General features: G+C 30.8%; 2 protein-coding genes across 3 annotated transcripts; one reads left to right on the plus strand and one right to left on the minus strand.

Moving 5' to 3' along the window:
• The first annotated feature begins 7,534 nt into the window (after positions 1 to 7,534).
• On the plus strand, positions 7,535 to 11,018 carry KLCR2 (Tetratricopeptide repeat (TPR)-like superfamily protein). Of its 2 annotated transcripts, XM_028068917.2 has the most exons (4): positions 7,649 to 7,737; positions 8,207 to 8,300; positions 8,400 to 10,361; positions 10,617 to 11,018. In XM_028068917.2, exons 3-4 carry the CDS (start codon positions 8,428 to 8,430, stop codon positions 10,831 to 10,833), a joined length of 2,151 nt encoding a protein of 716 aa, XP_027924718.2. In that variant the 5' UTR covers positions 7,649 to 7,737; positions 8,207 to 8,300; positions 8,400 to 8,427; the 3' UTR covers positions 10,834 to 11,018. The 2 variants fall into 2 exon arrangements, with proteins under 2 accessions (XP_027924717.2, XP_027924718.2); XM_028068916.2 differs by lacking the exon at positions 8,207 to 8,300 and having other exon boundaries at positions 7,535 to 7,737.
• Positions 11,019 to 11,797: 779 nt separating this feature from the next.
• Positions 11,798 to 15,142, minus strand: LOC114181314 (GDSL-like Lipase/Acylhydrolase superfamily protein). The gene is made up of 5 exons (XM_028067736.2): positions 14,698 to 15,142; positions 13,986 to 14,186; positions 13,083 to 13,255; positions 12,718 to 12,988; positions 11,798 to 12,332 (listed from the first exon to the last, which is right to left on the minus strand). The coding sequence occupies exons 1-5, from the start codon at positions 14,954 to 14,956 to the stop codon at positions 12,097 to 12,099; spliced, it is 1,140 nt and encodes a 379-aa protein (XP_027923537.2). The 5' UTR covers positions 14,957 to 15,142; the 3' UTR covers positions 11,798 to 12,096.
• Between the last annotated feature and the right edge of the window lie 3,500 nt (positions 15,143 to 18,642).

The raw sequence follows: 18,642 nt of genomic DNA on the forward strand, positions 1-18,642 counted from the left end.
ATTTTAAGATAAATGTTAGTGTGAGAGGCTATAATAATTCAGTGATTGTAAAAAACAATAATAAGATGCTTAAAATAATCCTTTTGAAAAATAAAAACTGTTTGAATTAAATATCAAAGGAGATATAAAACAAACTTTACTAAAATATTATTTTAAAAATTTGTTTCAGGATCACAAGGTTTGGTGTTTCCCCAATTTTGTCTTGATTTGGTTCCTTTGACTTTGCATGGATTCACTTCCTTATAAACTAATTATATAAATATGATGAAATAAAGAAAAATTATAAATGGCTTTCTATAATTGAGAGACAAGGTTGTTATGTGTTGGGTTTGGAAAATATTTTTTCTTTCTTTTTTATAATATGGTTTGGAGTATTATGGAATGTAATGTATATATATAGTCAATTAGGTTATAATTAGGTGGTTTGGCCATTCATACAATTGGAGATGAACTCCTATTTTAGTGTATATGATTTGAACCAATGATTTCAATTATTAATGTGAATTTTGTGCAAAGTTTTTAGAGAAGATCCTTCAATCTTTCTAAGTTATTTTTATTTCTTAGTTAGGAGAAATTTTTTCTTAGCCATAATGGTGTAGCACTCATCATTTTTGGAACACTCAAATTGTTATTAAATACAAGTTATTTATTTTTACTAAAACCAACAATAAACTAACATGAAATTAATAATATGTTTTTTTATATTTTCACTAAACATAATAAACAATAATATATTTTATTTTTAGTTAAAGCATCCCTTGAAATCATGAAAATATTGCAGTCTTAAAACTATATAAAAAACAAAAGAAAAGATAAATAGTTTGTTTGCTATAATAAATAATAATATATTTTATTTTTAGCATAGTAAGAAAAATTAACAATTTTAATTTAGGTAGTTGGAAAGGTGTTAATGGATGAATAAGATGATAACATTTGTGTGGTTTTTAATAATTGTAATGTATCTATATACCGAAGAGATTTTCTTTTTCGATGTTTACTTTTGTTTTTTTAATTTTATCTTTTGAACAACTTTTTTTAAATTGATTTTTTTTTTAAAATTTACAAAATTATCTACAAAAAAAATAAAAAATATTTACAATAAAATTATAAAAAATATTTATATTTAATTGTATAATAAAATAATAATAATTTTATTATTTTTACTTATTAATAAAGAAAAGGAACACACATGTCTTTCAACTGGTATTTATTAAAGAAAATTAATTTAGAAAACCATTAATAATTTGAAACAAAAAAAAAAAGATAGAAGGATGAAAATTTCTATTCAAAGTTAATAGCATAAATGTTAATTTTCCTTCTAATTTAAACATATGTTAAATAAAGATTAAATGTGTTCAATGAAGTTTAAATAAAATTAACAAAATTTATATTAAGATTATTTTTTCTTATTATACTTAAAATGAAATACGTAAGTAACAATTATTTACCTAAAATTTTTTAACATAGATATTTAATAAGTTGAGAAAAAATAATATAAGGAAAAATTCAATAAAGATATTTAAAATCTTAAATAAAAGATAAATATGTTGTTATATATATAAATATATATATATATATATATATATATATAATACAAAAGAGACAATAAATTTTAATAATATAGAGTTGAATATATTTTGCAAAGACATCAACTCTCCATGATAATATTATGTTTATGGATTTTTTACCTGAATGACATGATCCGTTATCTTAGTTAGTCTTTGATTAATTAATATTGTTCTTGAACATACGTGATACAAATATTATTAAGATAATATTATCTAAAACTCATTGATTTCGGTATGATTTTATCGTTCTTAAAGAGTGTCTTGATGGGTGAAAAGATAATTATGTATATAAATTATCGATAATTTTTCATTTTAACTCCTAAACTATTTCAAATTTTAACTTTGATGATTTAATTACAATTTTGTTAAAATTTTGACGAGAGAAGATAACAAAATGTATGTAATCAGTTTTTACTTTACCTCCTAAATGATATCAAATATTAGAAATGTGAGAACTTAGAGAAAAAGGTATGTGAGGGGTGGTGGTTTAAAAAGAGAACATTCTAATATTAATAAAAAATTTAAACTATAAATAAATTTTTAATAACTTAAGTTGATTTTTGTAAAATCACTATTTCTCTAGAACCCTTTTTGCTTTACTTTCTCTCTATACTCTCTCTTAGGTTTGTGACTCCAATCTTCATCTTCTTGAAGATTAAGAACATTAGGATTATTATAGCGAGAAGCTCTACGCAACCATTAGATCAAAGAGTTGAATAAAGTAAGTTCTCTTTTTGCTCTCTTTGAGGTAGTTTAGATCTTTGGGTTGCATTTCAGCTATAGGGCTATGCATGTGGCTCAAACGTATTTCTCTTGGTGAATCTTTATTCTATGATCTTGATGATATGCTTATTTCTCTAATTGGGATTTGTATTGGTTAGTTAGGTGATCTTGTGTTGTATAGATCTCTAAAGAGCATCTTTGAGGAAAAAATGGTTGTTTAACCAAGGTAAGGAAAGTTAATTCTAATTTATTGTGCTTTGAATTGTGTTTTGATTGGTTGGTACACTGTTAATTTGATTTAAATCGTTGGATATTGTTTGGACTAATTTGAATTGATATGAGTAAAGTATCTAATAGGAAATCTGTGATATGTGTAAAAAGGAATGTTGAGATGAAAATCTTGGATTTAATTTGCTTAATTGTTATCTATGGTTGATAATAGTTGATTTGAATGCAATAGGTGTGTTGATAATGAGAATGAATCATTAATTGAATTATATGGTTGTTTGGTACTGTCTGCAAAGCATATTTGTTGGTGTGCGTTATGAAGACTCGCTGAGCAAGTGCCAAAATTGGGTTTGGAAAATAGTCATGGGAGGCTTGCTCAATGGACAAGCAAACTCTTGCTAAGCAAAATCCAAATTCAAGTTTGGCAAAGATTCAAGGGAGAAGGCCTCACTGGGTGAGTCTACTTGCACTAGACGAATAAATCTATATTTTGTTATAGTGCTTAGCTTGTTGTGTATAACATTTAGTTACTAAGTGAGTGTCCTTCCAGAGGAACTTGTTAAGAGAGTAATTGGCCACACTAAGCAGGTCTGTTAGTTCTTATTGATGAATTTTAAACTTGGATTGATAGAAACTTGCTGAGAAATTGTGTTAGGGAATGGTAATGTTGTTATGAGTATGAAAGTGAAGGAATGGAATGGAAAGATGGAAAGTATTGAATTGTATGTTTGTATGCTTATAAAAGTGAAATGTAAATCCTTGTTAATTTAGTATTATATGCAATGACTAGGGATACATGTTGGTCAGAAGTCATCTTGAACTCTACTAGACTTTCAAACTCATATAGAGTAATGTAATCTAGGTGGTGAGAGTTGAAGGAGGTACTTATAGCGAGATTAAGGGTATGATTTTTCTTTTGGCAAAGCCATAGGTTAACTTACCATGTCAAGAGAAATTTGATCGGTTGGTAAGGCAAGTGAAACCAAGGCCTTTGCTATAATCCACTAAGATGTTTTATGTCAAGTGTAAGGTTTCTTTTGTCCAAGTCAATGCATAAATCGAAATATTGAGTCTAGAATAATATATCATGTATCTGGCTTATTTTTCTAGAGAATGTGTGTTTTTGGTTGCAAGTAATAAGGATTGTTTATTATATAAATGTAAAATATATGTATATTTAAAATTATTATTAGCTTATCCTTTTTCTTGTTGGGGTTATTGTCATGTCTCTTTTACAATAACCCTTATGATGGCGTGAGCAGAAATGTTTGCAGGTGAGATGAAAAGACCATATGAGTGTTGTTCAAGTTGGAGGTTTAATGAGTTTTTGGAGTTTTATTTCTAATGTACATAAACCTTTTATATTTGTTAAGTCATATCTTTTTAAGTTGATATTAAGGTTATGTATGGATTAACTCCATTTTTACCAACTTTAATAACTGCACATTTTAATGAATTGTTTATGTATGTTTTATTTATCTACTTGGAACTCATGAAATAGAATGTCTCTAATTTTAGAGTTCTTACAAGACACACACATACATTTATGATTGGGATGGCAATGCAGGCATGTGGTCCTGTTTTGGCCCATCTTGCATTTGGCCCGCAAAAAAATGGACTTGGTTGGCCCTCCTTGCATAAAAAGTGCAGGCTAATTTCTTTGACCCACCTATATAATGTTTGGCCCGCAAGTTTGCGAGCCGACTTGCAACCTGCATGAGAAATTATTTATTTTGTATTTTTTTCACCAAGGTGTAAGATTTTAATAACCTCATTCTTATTTAATTAAATTATTAGAAACAAAAAATTCTATAAGCTTATTTCTTAAAAAAAAGTAATATTCAAATTGTATAGTTCCTAATTTTTAAGTACAAGTATGTTGAAAATAAAAATGATTTATATCTAGATTAGAACAAGGAAAGAAACGCGAACAATAGAGTTGCTTTTGAATGAACTAGAGAAAAAACTATAATGAGCAACTTGCTTATAAGAAACACACACGATGTATTGTATTTTGTTGTTGCCAGATATTTAAGTCAATGTGAACTGTGTGGGATGACCCGTCTGTTAACTCACGTGGGTCCCAGGTTAAGTAAGACATGTCTAAGCGAGGCAACGGGCTAAAATACTCATCTTGCTTCGCACTTTTTATTATAAGTTAGTCCGTACCACATTATCATCCTTAATTTATACTTAATTATTTTGACACAATTAAAATATGGTAAATTAAAATGTTTATAAATGATTAGAACAAAAGTTTAGTTCAATTTTTTTTTTTACTTTTACAATTCTGTTTCAAAACACAAATTATGACAATAATAATTTTCATCTTAAAAAAACGTTAAATTCGAAGTGAATCATCCAGTTGTCTCTTAATGTATGTAGGTTCATAAAACTTTTTCCCTTTACACTTCATAAACAAAATCTTACGTTTGTAAACTTTAATGTCATTGAACATTTTTAAATGAAAGAAACACAAACTATTAAAAAAAACATGTTCAAAACACGTTATCTACCTGTCAACACAAAATCCACAACTCTTGACTTGTTTCATCCTTTTCAACAATTCTCAACTAAAATTTAAATATTCATATTCTTTTCTCATTTTTCTTATTTGCATGTATAGAGAATCGTATTAAATACTTGTAAATGTTTAGTTTAGTACGAACACAGCGGGGTCCGGCAATTAAAAATAATATTTAAGTTGGAATCTCCTAAATAAAAAAAATGTCATTAAAAAATTATTTATGCGATAGGTTATATATTGTTTGATAAACGTTTTTTAAAGTGAAATCGAATGCATGTAAACTCTTGGTAATTTAATTTACAATTTTAAGGACCAAAAATAAAGATTTATTTAATTATATCACTATCAATAAATTTTGAGTTTAAATGTTTTTACACCCTTAATCAAGACTAAAATATAAAATAAGATATTAATAGTCATGTATTTCAATTTTAAAAATTTTACACTATCAATTAATACAAGTCATTTTATACTATTTATAAGATCATTATCATGAAAATTAAATTCTATGACCATTTTCTAGTGATAATTTAAAACTTCATAATATCAATGTATTATTTATTTTCATTATAAAAATTAGCAAATTCACAATGTATAACAACCTATAATTTTATATTTTATATTAAATATATATACTTAAATCCTAACTATGCAATACCTTAAATATTCACATAAAAAGTGATTGAAAAAAGAGGGTCTCCACTAAACAATTAGGTCTTCATATAAAAAGTCATCAATCACTAAATACTTCAAAACATGTGTCCACTGTTTCATAACCTTTAAGAAAAGTTGTTAATTTGATTTGACATTAACTTTGCCATTAATTTATAGTATTTTTACAAAATTATTCTTAACATTTTTAATATTGTTTATAGTTTTTTTCACTTAATTGAATCTCGCCAAATTAACTAGTTATTGGAGTAAAGAATAATGATTATAGGTATCTATCCATCTTCATATTTCAATAACTTTCATGATGTACTATATTTTCCTTAAAAACTAATTTATGAATATTATTTTATGAAAATAGATAAAAACAAATTAAATTCTAATAACAATGCAATCTTGTTGTGTTCAAAGTGGATGAAATACAAAAAGAAAAAGACATATTCATCAGGGAATATGTAACTTTTGGGAAGTAGGCCCGTGGGCCCGGGCCCGGCCCACGTTGGCGGCTTGGTATGAAGGGTCCATCACTGCTGCTTACCAGTTACCAGCTGGAAATGTGGTCCACGTGGACGCTCACATTCCTCCAAAACCAACCAATCATTGCTTTAACTTTCGACACGTGTCACTTTCCTCTCCAACTTTCACTCTCACACGAAACCGCCCAGTGACTTTACTATTCCCCGTTGTCCCTGGTCTTTTCGCTTCCAAAAGCCGTTAATACCGCCACCTATGCTTCTTACGTTTCAACTGCAACTCCAATACATAAATAAATAAATAAATTAATAATATATATAACCCATAAATAAATAAATAAGTTATAATTCTTGTGTCTTTTTCATTTTTGAATGATGACGAAATATGGATAGTAAATCTCCATAAGAAAATATCTACTAAATTTTAAACAGAAAATCCATGTCTTAAAAGTCAACCAAACAATCTTTTTCTTAAAATAAAAAGAAAGTTCTAAAATTTTCAATAAATTTGACTCTATAATAATTTATTAAAGGTCCATGCAAAATAATTTAAGCTACTTTCAAGAAATAATTTCTGTTATTTAAAATGTAATATATATATATATATATATATATATATATATATATAAAAGATTGAGATTAAGATACCAGAAAAAAAAGACCACGTATATATTTTCTTTTAACTTGAATAAATTACTGTATAAATAAAATTCTCATTTTAAATATATACCACAGTTGTATATCAAATACTTAAATTTAAAACTGCAAAAGTTAGAATATTTTCATTATAATTGAATTGATTGGTATACTTGATGGTTTCAGACACTTTTACGTTTACTGATTTGATATAAAGATTTTATTATTTTTTTTTTCTGGATGCAAATTATCAGATATTTATTGACCATTTATTCTTACAATAAATATTTGGATGTTATCAATATGATCAATAATATAGTTGACTTTGATGCCAAACATCGTGATAATCAATTCAGGCTCAAGGAACAATGATTCATATTATTTATTTTTCATGTCTAATTTAGCTCTGGATCCTGCTAATTGAGCTATTTCTTTTCAACTAAGAAAAACAATCATTAATTGATAATAGATAATGCATGTATATATATTCATATCTATCTATCTGGCAAAATCCTTAATTGATACTTTGAAAAGTTATGGATTCTTTTATGAGAATAATAAAGCAGTTGAAGTTGAAGATGAAGGGAAAGAGTGGGAGAGAGGTCACCTTCTTGGTTTTGCTTCAACATTCCAACTCTGAGGAGCAAGTACAACTCTTACACATCATAATGCATAATATTATCTACAAAAACTCAATAATTCTAACTCAATCCCCATTTTGCCCTTCACATGTCCTCAAAATTGCATTACCTGACACCCCTCTTGTTCCACACCCCACATGCACATATATAAATGCATGCCAATACAAATGATACAGCTATGTTGACCCATATCTCTTAATCTGTACATAGCATAACACCCATACAAGGGAGTTTGGAAAATTTTGGCTTAAATTCTTTGGAGAGAGCTAAAGGTAATAGTAACACAAACACAAACAACCTATTCATTGTCTCGATTGTGTTGTTTTGCTTTGGTTCTGTGTTTAATGCCTTGCATCACACATGACACACCCTTTTGTTGTTTGTATGTTATCCTCAATGAGAAGTCTGGTGCTGAATTTTCATTGCTTTCTGGTATTTGCAGCAAAAAATGTTTGATTCTTGATTGTGTTTGTTCTTTCACATTACTTTGTTGTGCTGAGTTTGATCACTGACATTGATGGAATTTCAGAATACGTTTTTTGTGCTGTGTTGTGAATTGTGATGTGATGTGAATATGTAGCATCTGGGAAGAAGCAATGTCACGCAATCAACCAGATGGAATATAATTAGATGCTTTTGGCTTTTCTTTATTCTCTTTTTGGTTTGCTGTAATGGGTTATAAAGTTTGATTCATTTCCCTTTTACTTTTGGTTCTTTTTTTTTCTGTTTCTGCTAAGACAGGAGCATTCTTTTTACTGAAATATTATTGGCACCCGTGAAATCATCATTGGCTTTGGGGTCTGCACCTGAAAAGTGAAAATTGGCTCTTGATTTTGTACGAGACCCCAAACGTTGTTGCATTGCAAACTCTGGTTTTTGTTTTCCTGTTTTGAACAGTTTCTAACTTCCTTCTTTTTTGGCTTATTGATTTTAGGTGAGGTGTTGATTATTGTGCTCATTCAATGCCTGGTTTCGCTATGGATGAATTCAATGTAAATAGTGCAGCAGAGGAACCTAGCGGGAGTTATACTCCCCGTAAGGATAACTTTGCTCAACAAGCATCACCAAGGAGTACACTGAGTCCAAGAAGCATTCAGAGTGATTCAATTGATTTGGCTATTGATGGGGTGGTGGATACTTCAATTGAGCAATTGTATCATAATGTGTGTGAAATGAGGAGCTCTGATCACTCACCTTCCAGGGCCAGTTTCTACTCCTATGATGGTGAGTCTAGGATTGATTCAGAACTGGGCCATCTAGTGGGAGATATTGTGGATTTGGAGATTACAAAGGAGGTGGTGGTTACAGAGAACAAAGAGGATTTCAACGGCAATGCTAATGCTAGTGGCTCAACACCTGAGAAAGATGTTGTGTCACGTGGCAAGGAACCTTCAAACAAGGATAATAACAGCCAATCTTCTCCAACCACCAGGGTCATTGAAGGATCATCCAAGCCAACTCCAAGGAGGAATGAAAAGGGTGTCAGAAAAGCAAATGGTGTTTACCACATCAGGAAGCATAGGAGGAACCTTGGTATGAAGGAGATTGAGGAGCGTATTGCTGCAGGGTTAGACAATCCTGACTTGGGACCATTTTTGCTCAAGCAAACAAGAGACATGATTTCCTCAGGTGAGAATCCACGAAAAGCTCGCGATTTGGCTCTTAGAGCTTTGAAATCATTCGAGATTTGTTCGGATGGGAAACCAAGTTTAGATATGGTCATGTGCTTGCATGTCTTGGCAACGATATACTGTAATTTAGGACAGTATAATGAGGCCATTCCCATTCTTGAGCGTTCCATTGATATTCCTGTGTTGGAGGATGGCCAAGATCATGCACTGGCTAAGTTTGCAGGATGCATGCAATTGGGTGACACATATGCAATGATGGGTCAGATTGAGAATTCTCTGCTGTTTTACACAGCAGGTCTTGAGATTCAAGGTCAGGTTTTGGGGGAAACAGACCCAAGATTCGGTGAGACGTGCCGGTATGTGGCTGAGGCACATGTTCAGGCACTGCAGTTTGATGATGCTGAGAAACTGTGTCAAATGGCTCTTGATATTCACAGGGGAAATGGGGCTCCTGCTTCCATTGAGGAAGCAGCAGATAGGAGACTAATGGGGCTTATCTGTGACTCAAAGGGTGATTATGAGGCTGCTCTAGAGCATTATGTTTTGGCAAGCATGGCTATGGCTGCAAATGGCCATGAAGCAGATGTGGCTTCAGTGGATTGCAGCATTGGTGATGCCTATTTAGCATTGGCTCGCTATGATGAGGCAGTGTTTTCTTATCAGAAAGCACTCACTGTGTTCAAATCAACCAAAGGAGAGAATCATCCCACAGTTGCTTCGGTCTATGTCAGATTGGCTGATCTTTACAACAAGATAGGGAAGTTCAAGGAGGCTAAGTCTTACTGTGAAAATGCACTCAGAATTTTTGGGAAGATCAAGCCCGGGATCTCCTCAGAAGAGATTGCTAGTGGTCTGATAGATGTTGCTGCCATCTATCAATCCATAAATGATTTGGAAAAGGGGTTGAAGTTACTCAAAAAGGCCTTGAAGATCTATGCCAATGCTCCTGGTCAACAAAGCACTGTTGCAGGAATTGAGGCCCAAATGGGGGTTATGTATTACATGCTGGGGAACTTTTCTGACTCTTACAACATCTTCAAAAGTGCCATTGCCAAATTTCGCGCCACCGGAGAGAAAAAAACTGCTTTGTTTGGGATTGCTTTGAACCAAATGGGGCTAGCCTGTGTGCAGTGTTATGCTATAAATGAAGCAGCAGATCTGTTTGAAGAGGCCAGGACTATATTGGAAAAAGAGTATGGTCCATATCATCCAGACACCTTAGGAGTCTGTAGCAATCTAGCAGGAACCTATGATGCAATGGGAAGGTAACATATTCACTCTCTCTACTGGTCTTGTTATTCTGATTTGAAAAGAGTTTAATTTTTATGCTTTGTTAGTGTAAAGAATTATGCTTTGTTAGTTTAAAATATGTTACACTATCAATCAATCAGAAGTAATCGTTTGCATGATTTTTAAGGTGGTTATTGTAAGAATCCACAAACTTAATAGTTACCATATATGGAAGTTTGTGATTAGATAACTTGATGACATTTCTTGTTCATTTTGTGATGTTTTTGCAGAGTGGATGATGCCATTGAAATTTTGGAGTATGTTGTTGGCATGAGAGAGGAGAAACTTGGAACAGCAAACCCTGATGTGGATGATGAGAAACGTAGGTTGGAAGAGTTGTTGAAAGAAGCAGGCAGGGCCAGGAACAGGAGATCAAGAAGATCATTGGAAACCCTTCTTGACAGCAACTCTCAGCTCATGAAAAGCAATGGCATCAGGGTCCTATAAACATGTCACTGTATATAAAATACATTTACTCATTTTGATCATTGTTTTCTAATTTGCCCAGGAAACAATAACAAAGTGGAAGTAGGTTCCACTGTCCAATTGTTTGTTACCAAAGGATGTTCACAGAAGTTACTTCATATATGCTATTTTCTATAGTGAAAAGGAGAAATTTCGGTTATTCATAATTTTCTTTGTGTAATTGAATTCATAAATGGCGGAAATTCAAAATTCCATGTATAATACAAATAGATGTTGAAACTCAATTTTCACCACTGCTGCTACTGCTACATCAAACGTCCCATTAGAAAATTCAGTTGCTTCTAACCACGTTTTAGATTCAATGCAACCGTATTTTTAAGTTCCAATGTTACATTCAAGGGTCTTATGAACGTGACAAGCATGAATATGACACTGCAGACAGCAGAACCGTTGTTGTAGTTGACATCATACATCAAAATCTTATGCTTACATTGTAATGCACGTCTTGACCAGTTTTTAGGATTTAGATCATTCTGATATTATCTAACGATAATGTTTTCTGAGAAATTAATAGGGCTTTAGATCAGATAATTGTACTGTTATCTGAACTATTCATTTTTGTTCTTAAATCTTTAAATGATTTGTTAAATGGTAGAGGACATGCATTGTTTTTCGTGGTAGTACTGTAGTAGTTGATGGAGTAACTCTCACGTTTAGGTAACATACACATTAATTGTTTACCTGTTACATCATATCATTACTTTTCTAACATTGCTAACATAAAATTAAAAACTTCTAAAATTATATTTGTGTTTGTCACATCAGATATATTTCAACAAGTTTTTTATTTGGTTTATGTATAAAGTAATGTATTTGAAGGACAGTTCTTTAATAAATATATATCACTTAGGAGTAACTTGGTGAAAATGATGAAACAGTTGGGTCAAGAAGGCTTTTTGGACTGAACTGTATAAGGGACCTGCACTGTACTAAAATCCAAATATATTGGTTGGATGAACAACAAATTATCTCTTCCAAATTCCAATCCTTTAGACATATGAACATTTTCTGGTAGTTGAGCCGTTGCAGTGTGACCTCACATGAAACTAAGCTACACTAGCTTTTTCCACAACATAAATTAGGCACTGTTATGTGCATGCCATTCAAATTGTTCTTACACAAATTCCTTGTTTATTGAAATAACAATGTGAAGAGTGAAGCCCCCAATAATGTATGGTTCTATATCTCAATATGAGTAGCTAGCTAGTAACAGATGAACTGTGCTCAGAAACATGCTTGCCCAATTGGAATTGGTGGGTCAGAGAAGGAGCCATAGAGAATTCTCTTAGAAACCCATTGATTTGCAGCCTCAGAGTAGTGTATGCCATCCCAACTAACATGTTGAGAAGGATTTTTGCATGGATTGCCATATACTGTTCCATTTACTATGGCTTTCTTCCCACAGTTTATGTGGTAGCCATAGTAACTGCCACAACAGAACTCCAACGGACTCATAAAACCTGTCATAAATCAAGCATAGAAGTTAATTGAACAATGATAAGTTGAGAACAAAAGGCTAAAATATATCTTCAATCTCCCAACTTCTCTTTTCAATTTGTTTGAAATGTTTTCTTTTAGTTCCTTAAAGTGTTTATGTTAAACCAAAATAGTTTTTCTATCAGTTTTTTGCAGTAACATCATATTGGACTAATGTGACAGATAGATACAGAGTGACACATCTCTCAAGGGTTGGCATATATCACCTAGTTGACCAAGTTTGATCTAAAAGAAATATTTTAAGAACCATGGTGAAAATTTCTTAAAGAAACCAAATTGAAATAAAAAAATAAGAACAAAAACATTGTCTTTCCCTAAATTATGTGACTTTGAAGACTTAAACATTACCTTGGCTCCTTGCATTGCTGATTAGTTCATATTTAGCAGTGTAAACATCAACATACGTAAATTTGGCAAGTGGGAACTTTCTCCTTATCTGAAACACTTGGTCCTTGAGCTGCCTGTTAAATTTCTGAGCGAGATCATTCTGAGGTTTCACACAGCCATTTGCATCAATGTTACCCTTCTTGGGCTCATAATAAATGTAACTGTAGGGCAAGCATCCAATTGGACCAGTGTTATGAATCCAGAACACTCTTGCCCCTTCATAATATAGTTGCTGAAATGTAGCCATTACAAGTGTTAGTTCCAGAACCAACTTTTATTGCTCTGTTATAACTGATAGTGTCAATAATGCTTTGGGGGCTGCTTACCTGCACTGCTTGGAAGAACTGGCTCAAAATGTCAGGAATTGACTTGATAACTTGTTCCTGTGAAGTGTGCTGAAGACCAAAGGCAAGATCATTTTGTCCAATATCAAATGTGTATAGGGCCCTGGAAAAGTCCTCAGGCCTTGGAAGACTACTTTTGAAAGGTGTCTCTGTCCCTGGAAACATCACACGGGTTCAAGTTTCACTGTTACCACAGGTTAAGAATCAACATTATTAAGGTGGAAGCAGTCAGAAACATTAAGATGAATGTGTGGCTACACAAGAAAGGATAGACTGTAAAAGGGATTGAACATGAAGAAATGATGGGCCTGTTCTTGAGGGGTTCACTAGGAAGAGATTACATAAATATCACCTGAGTTAAACTGACAACACTTTTAATCCAATACCTAAGACATTAGGTTTGTAGGTCAAGACAATAGGTTTGTGGGTTTTCCTTATATATATATATATATATGGTGTATAACTTTGTTATTTTTACCGATCTGAGACTTAGACTCAGACTTAAACTATTCCAAAAGAAATATTGTTATGACACCAATTGAAGAAAAGAGGTCAAAAAATTGGTAAAGATGGTTTCAATGTGTGCAGAAGAAGGTTTGTGGAAGCACAAGTGAGGAAAATATATTGTACGGTTTAGTATGCAAAGAGAGGGACAATGAGACCCACTAGAGGAGGTTTTTAGGAAAGATTCCTTACTAAACAATATCTCTAAAGATTAGTCTTCTACTGATGTTAATGATGTTGTGTAATCCATGTGAAATAAGATTTCTGTTGATGTTCAGAATTCTTGTTTGAACTTGGAAACAATATCTACGGACATTAGTCTATCATGCTAACAAAATCACAAAAAAATGAAAGAAAATGCAGGGTGGAAAAGAAACCAACTGTTGTCAGAAAGCTGATTGAAGAGAATGTTGGTGCGAGACTTGAACCGTAGAAACTGATCTACTTGAAGGCCAAGAGGGAATGGACTATAACCACCAGGCCGAATGGAAGAGCCTCCAACTGCAAAGTTTGCACCATGTCTGTAATTTGATCCAACTGAGTCCAAATATGCACTCAGGTATGGCAGCTTCAACTCTTCAGCTACATATATCCACACACAAAAAAGTGATGCACATAAGAAATGCAGAACTTGCATAGTCCAATAATTGAGTAGTCAATAGGATTACAATGATCTCATCACAGATGAGTGAAAAGGGTCGCTTTTTAATTGATACATACTAAATAAAAAGCACATACAACAAGTAAGAGTATGTCAGTACAAAGCTAAAAAATATAAAACTTACACTATGTCAGTACAAAGCTAAAAAATATAAGACTTACACTATGTCATACATTTTCGGGACACTAACACTTGTAGGAAACGTTTTCAAAACATGTTAAACAATCTCCAACTGTATGTGTGCTTGTATCAAAGAAGGGTTAAGTGCATTATCTGTTAAAGGAAAAATACGAATTTAAATTCTCTACTTTACTGCTTTCTAAAAATACCCATATAGTATACTTTTGATGCTCAACAAAGGGTAATAACAAAAACTCAGTAAAAAATCTGGACTCGAAAAATACAGTATATCGACTATGTTTGCTTACTTACTAATGTAATCTATGATGAGACGGCCATCAGAAGCCCTTCCTGAGAGGCTTCCAAAGAAGCTTATGCCATTGGGAGGCTTCACTCCAGTGAATGCTGCAGAAACAGCTCCTGTGTCAGAATTTGAATCCCCAAAGTTGTAAATTGCTGGGAACCAACATCTGCTGAAGTTTGAGGCTTTCCCAAATGAGACTTGAATGAGTGTACTTGTCACACACAGATTGAATAACCCAATTGCATAAATCAGATTCCTACAATTCATGGTTGTGCTGTGGTGGTAACAATCTCTGCAAGTTGTTTCAGAAAAGTGGTCCTTTTCAACTCAATAAATAGGATCATGAAGAACCCTTCTCAGACTCCAGTGAGGCAATGACTATTCCATGCTAACTCTGAACAAGAGAGATTTATATCACCGACAATATATATTTTCTAAAAAAAGTTATTTGCTCATAGGGTTGTGGCATGACAGTAAGTATATGCAGTCTTATGGTGTAAAACATTCGATAAATTCATCATAGCAGTTTTTTTCTATAACTATAACAAGATTATCAACTTTATTAATAACTCATTTTCATTAAAAATATTGCTCAATACTTCTAATTTTTTATCATCTTTTATATAATTTATTTTATGTTGTAGTTTATAGTTGGATAACAGAGTACATTATTGGTTTAAGTTCGTTCTGTGTTCCATTGATTTTCCGTTTTGAGAAAATCTGTATTAAGTGTTCAAACTAAAAATCGATTAGTGAGATATAAACTTTTTCAAACCTAAATTATTGTATCATGTAAATGTATAAACTTTGTTCTCATGTCACTGTATTATTTTTATTTCATTTTTATTTATCACTGTGCATAGTTCATGTTCTCTCTCTTGCTTTGGGTAATATTTCTGTTCATGTTTGAAAGTGAAAATAGACTTTTTCCTGTTTTATCATTGCTGAAATGAAAAGAAAATCCACAAGCAACCTCTGTAAGAGAGTGATCATTTTATGAATGCTATTAAGAGTATATATATATATATATATATATATATATATATATATATATATATATATATATATATATATATATATATGACAGATTCTTGAATTAGAAGTTACATTTTTAATCAATTTAGAAGTATCTACAGTACACTTCTTACTTTTTGTGATATATTAGTGTCAAAATGAATGACTTTTTGGTGTCATCATTGCAAAGCATTTGAAGTTTATCATACAGCTTTAAGATTAATTTTTTTTTTTTTTTTGGTCTATCCATTTTATATATTTTGTCTTTTAAGAGTTCAAATTTCAGTATGACTTTTTGCACAGCTTTTGTAATAGTTTATTAATGTCAAAAATGCCTTCTAATATTAGGAATAGCAACAAAAAATGAACTTGTATACATGTGAAACTAACACTTTGTTATTTTGTAAAAGATTAAAACTTAAACTTTTCCTATATATAAAGACTAAATCTAGGGTGAATTTAAAATTAAAATAATTATAAAGATAAAATAAATAATTGAACCTAATTATTAAATTTTGTATATTACCTTAATCAGTGTATTGAAAGGTAATTAAAGGAATTTTATTGTTAACTTGTGTTTCTTTAGTGAGAAGTATGATCAAATTGATTCACAACTTGAGAGTGAAGGATAAGAATGAATGATTGAAGGTGAAGTGTGAGACAGCAGCATCAACGGTGATCAGAGATTCTGTGCATGAGTTCAGTGAAGAAATGGGCCACACAAGATGTTTGAGAACATCAAGTTATTTATTCCACTTCTCATTCTCATGATATAAAAATTAATTAATATATATGTAGATGTATTTTGAATTAAATAATCCAAAATATTTAAATAATATATAATTTAGGCTAAATTTTAGATTATATAATTTCAAATAAGATTACATAATTTCAAATATATATTATATATTATTATACAATTTAGACCAACTTTCAAACTATTCATATCAACTTCACATTTTTTATATTCCCAATAAACTAGATCTTTCAATAATTTTCATGTTAGATAAAAGGATGTAGAAATACTAGCAGGTTCTACATGAATGTAATAGGAAATAGTATTTTTAAATTGTATTTGGATAAAAAATTTCAATAATTCTAATAAATTAAAATACAATAGTTTTTTAATTACTTGGAAATTTTTTATTTTTTAAATAATTAATTAAAATATTTTAGATTTCAATTTTTTTTAAGAAAACAATTTAACTTTTATTTTAAAACAAATCCAATTTTATTTTTGAGTTCAAATTAACTTAACTCGACTTTCAAGTGGAGACAATTAGTCTTGACTTTTGGTTAAAGTTGATAAGTCAATTCGACCTAATTTGAGTCGATTCAATTTGAGTCGAATCGATTTGGGCCAATTCAAATTAATTTGATTCAGATTGACTCGTTTCGGCCTTCAACTAAGGTTAATTGATTTGAACTTCCGATCTAAGCTGACTTAATTCGACCTTCGACCCGGACCCACTCATCTAACCTTCAACTCAAACTGAAGGTCAATATGAGTCGACTTTTTGGACTTATGAACTTTTATTATCGTGGCCAATGAACATTTTTACAACTTGTGAAATTTCAATTTCCATTTTTTCTTGAATTAATTTTAAATTCTATTATTTTAATTATTTTTAATAACTTTTTAAAAATTTCTTAATTTTAATTTTTTTTAATTTCATTATCCAAACAAGTTACTTCACTTCAAAAATTCAAATTCACCAAATGAATAAATGAATTACTTTCTTAAATTATCTTATCCAACAACATATACTATAAAATTCTTTTAACAGTAAATATTATTATATTAGAAATAGAATTATATTAACAAAAACAACATTATGCCATTCAAACATAATTTCAGATTTGGTGATCAAAAACAATATTTTGAATTGAATCATAAAAAGAAGACTATTTTTAATTATCCAATATATAAATTATATTTCAAATTAGTCCATAATGCATAATTTAGCCCATCACACGAAGAAGAGGAAATGCCAAAAATAAATGGTCAGGAGTTCTACAAAATCGCACAGTGTTTGGGCTGGAGTTTCATACATATTGGGCTGGAGTTTCTTACATATAAAAGAAGCTCACGTTTTACTACTCAATTATTACTTTTAACAAATTTTATTATTTACTTTTTTTCATACATTTTATAACTCAAATATTGTCCTTAGTAAAATTTATTATTTAAATTTTTTACGCACATTTTACCATCAAGTTTTTATTTTTATTTTTCGCATATTTTACTATTCAATTTTTTACATGTGTTATTATCGTGTTATTTAAATTTGGGTTAAATATATTTTTGATCCCTCAATGAAATTTGGAATTGATTCATCTTCAAAACTTTTGACCAATTTAGTCCTAAAACTTTTGATCAATTTAGTCCTTCATCTTTAGAAATGTATGGATTTAGTACTTTTAACCCGATTTTTTTGTTAAGTTTATCTAACATTTCAAACACATTTCATAATAATATTTGAATTGTTTACATTATTTAACCCATTTTCGTTTAAATACTAACTCAAATATTATCATAAAACGTGTTTGAAACTTCAAATAAACTTAACAAAATTTGATTAAAATGACTAAATCCACGCATTTCTAAAGATGAAAGACTAAATTGGTCAAAAATTTCGATGCAGGACTAATTTCAAATTTCACTGAGACTTGAGAGACCAAAAACATATTTAATCCTTTAAATTTTACATACCTTATGCTTGAGTTAGTAACAAAACATCTATTCTTTATAATTATCTCTCTTGTATTGCATGCAGGGGTGTCACTTGAAAATTCTGACAGTTCTTGGTTATAAGAAAAAAAAAATGTAACATAAGTTATATAGATTAAGTCATAACCGAATTGTGTATGTATAGTATTAATTACCTCCTAATGTTTCTTGTGAATGAACAATATGCATGTAGAGAAACATGATAGCA

Source organism: Vigna unguiculata, chromosome 4 (genome assembly GCF_037176805.1).
Source record: "Vigna unguiculata cultivar grain cowpea cultivar isolate G323 ecotype 2 chromosome 4, ASM3717680v1, whole genome shotgun sequence".
In the NCBI taxonomy this organism is placed as follows: Eukaryota; Viridiplantae; Streptophyta; class Magnoliopsida; order Fabales; family Fabaceae; genus Vigna; species Vigna unguiculata.

Excerpts from the sequence above, each read along its gene's own strand:
- KLCR2 (XM_028068916.2), top strand. The coding sequence starts at position 8,428 with ATGCCTGGTTTCGCTATGGATGAATTCAATGTAAATAGTGCAGCAGAG. Across the intron at positions 10,362-10,616 it reads ACCTATGATGCAATGGGAAG|AGTGGATGATGCCATTGAAA; the intron begins GTAACATATTCA and ends ATGTTTTTGCAG.
- LOC114181314 (XM_028067736.2), bottom strand. The coding sequence starts at position 14,956 with ATGAATTGTAGGAATCTGATTTATGCAATTGGGTTATTCAATCTGTGT. Across the intron at positions 13,256-13,985 it reads CAATCAGCTTTCTGACAACA|GGACAGAGACACCTTTCAAA; the intron begins GTTGGTTTCTTT and ends TGATGTTTCCAG. Across the intron at positions 12,333-12,717 it reads CAGCAATGCAAGGAGCCAAG|GTTTTATGAGTCCGTTGGAG; the intron begins GTAATGTTTAAG and ends GATTTATGACAG.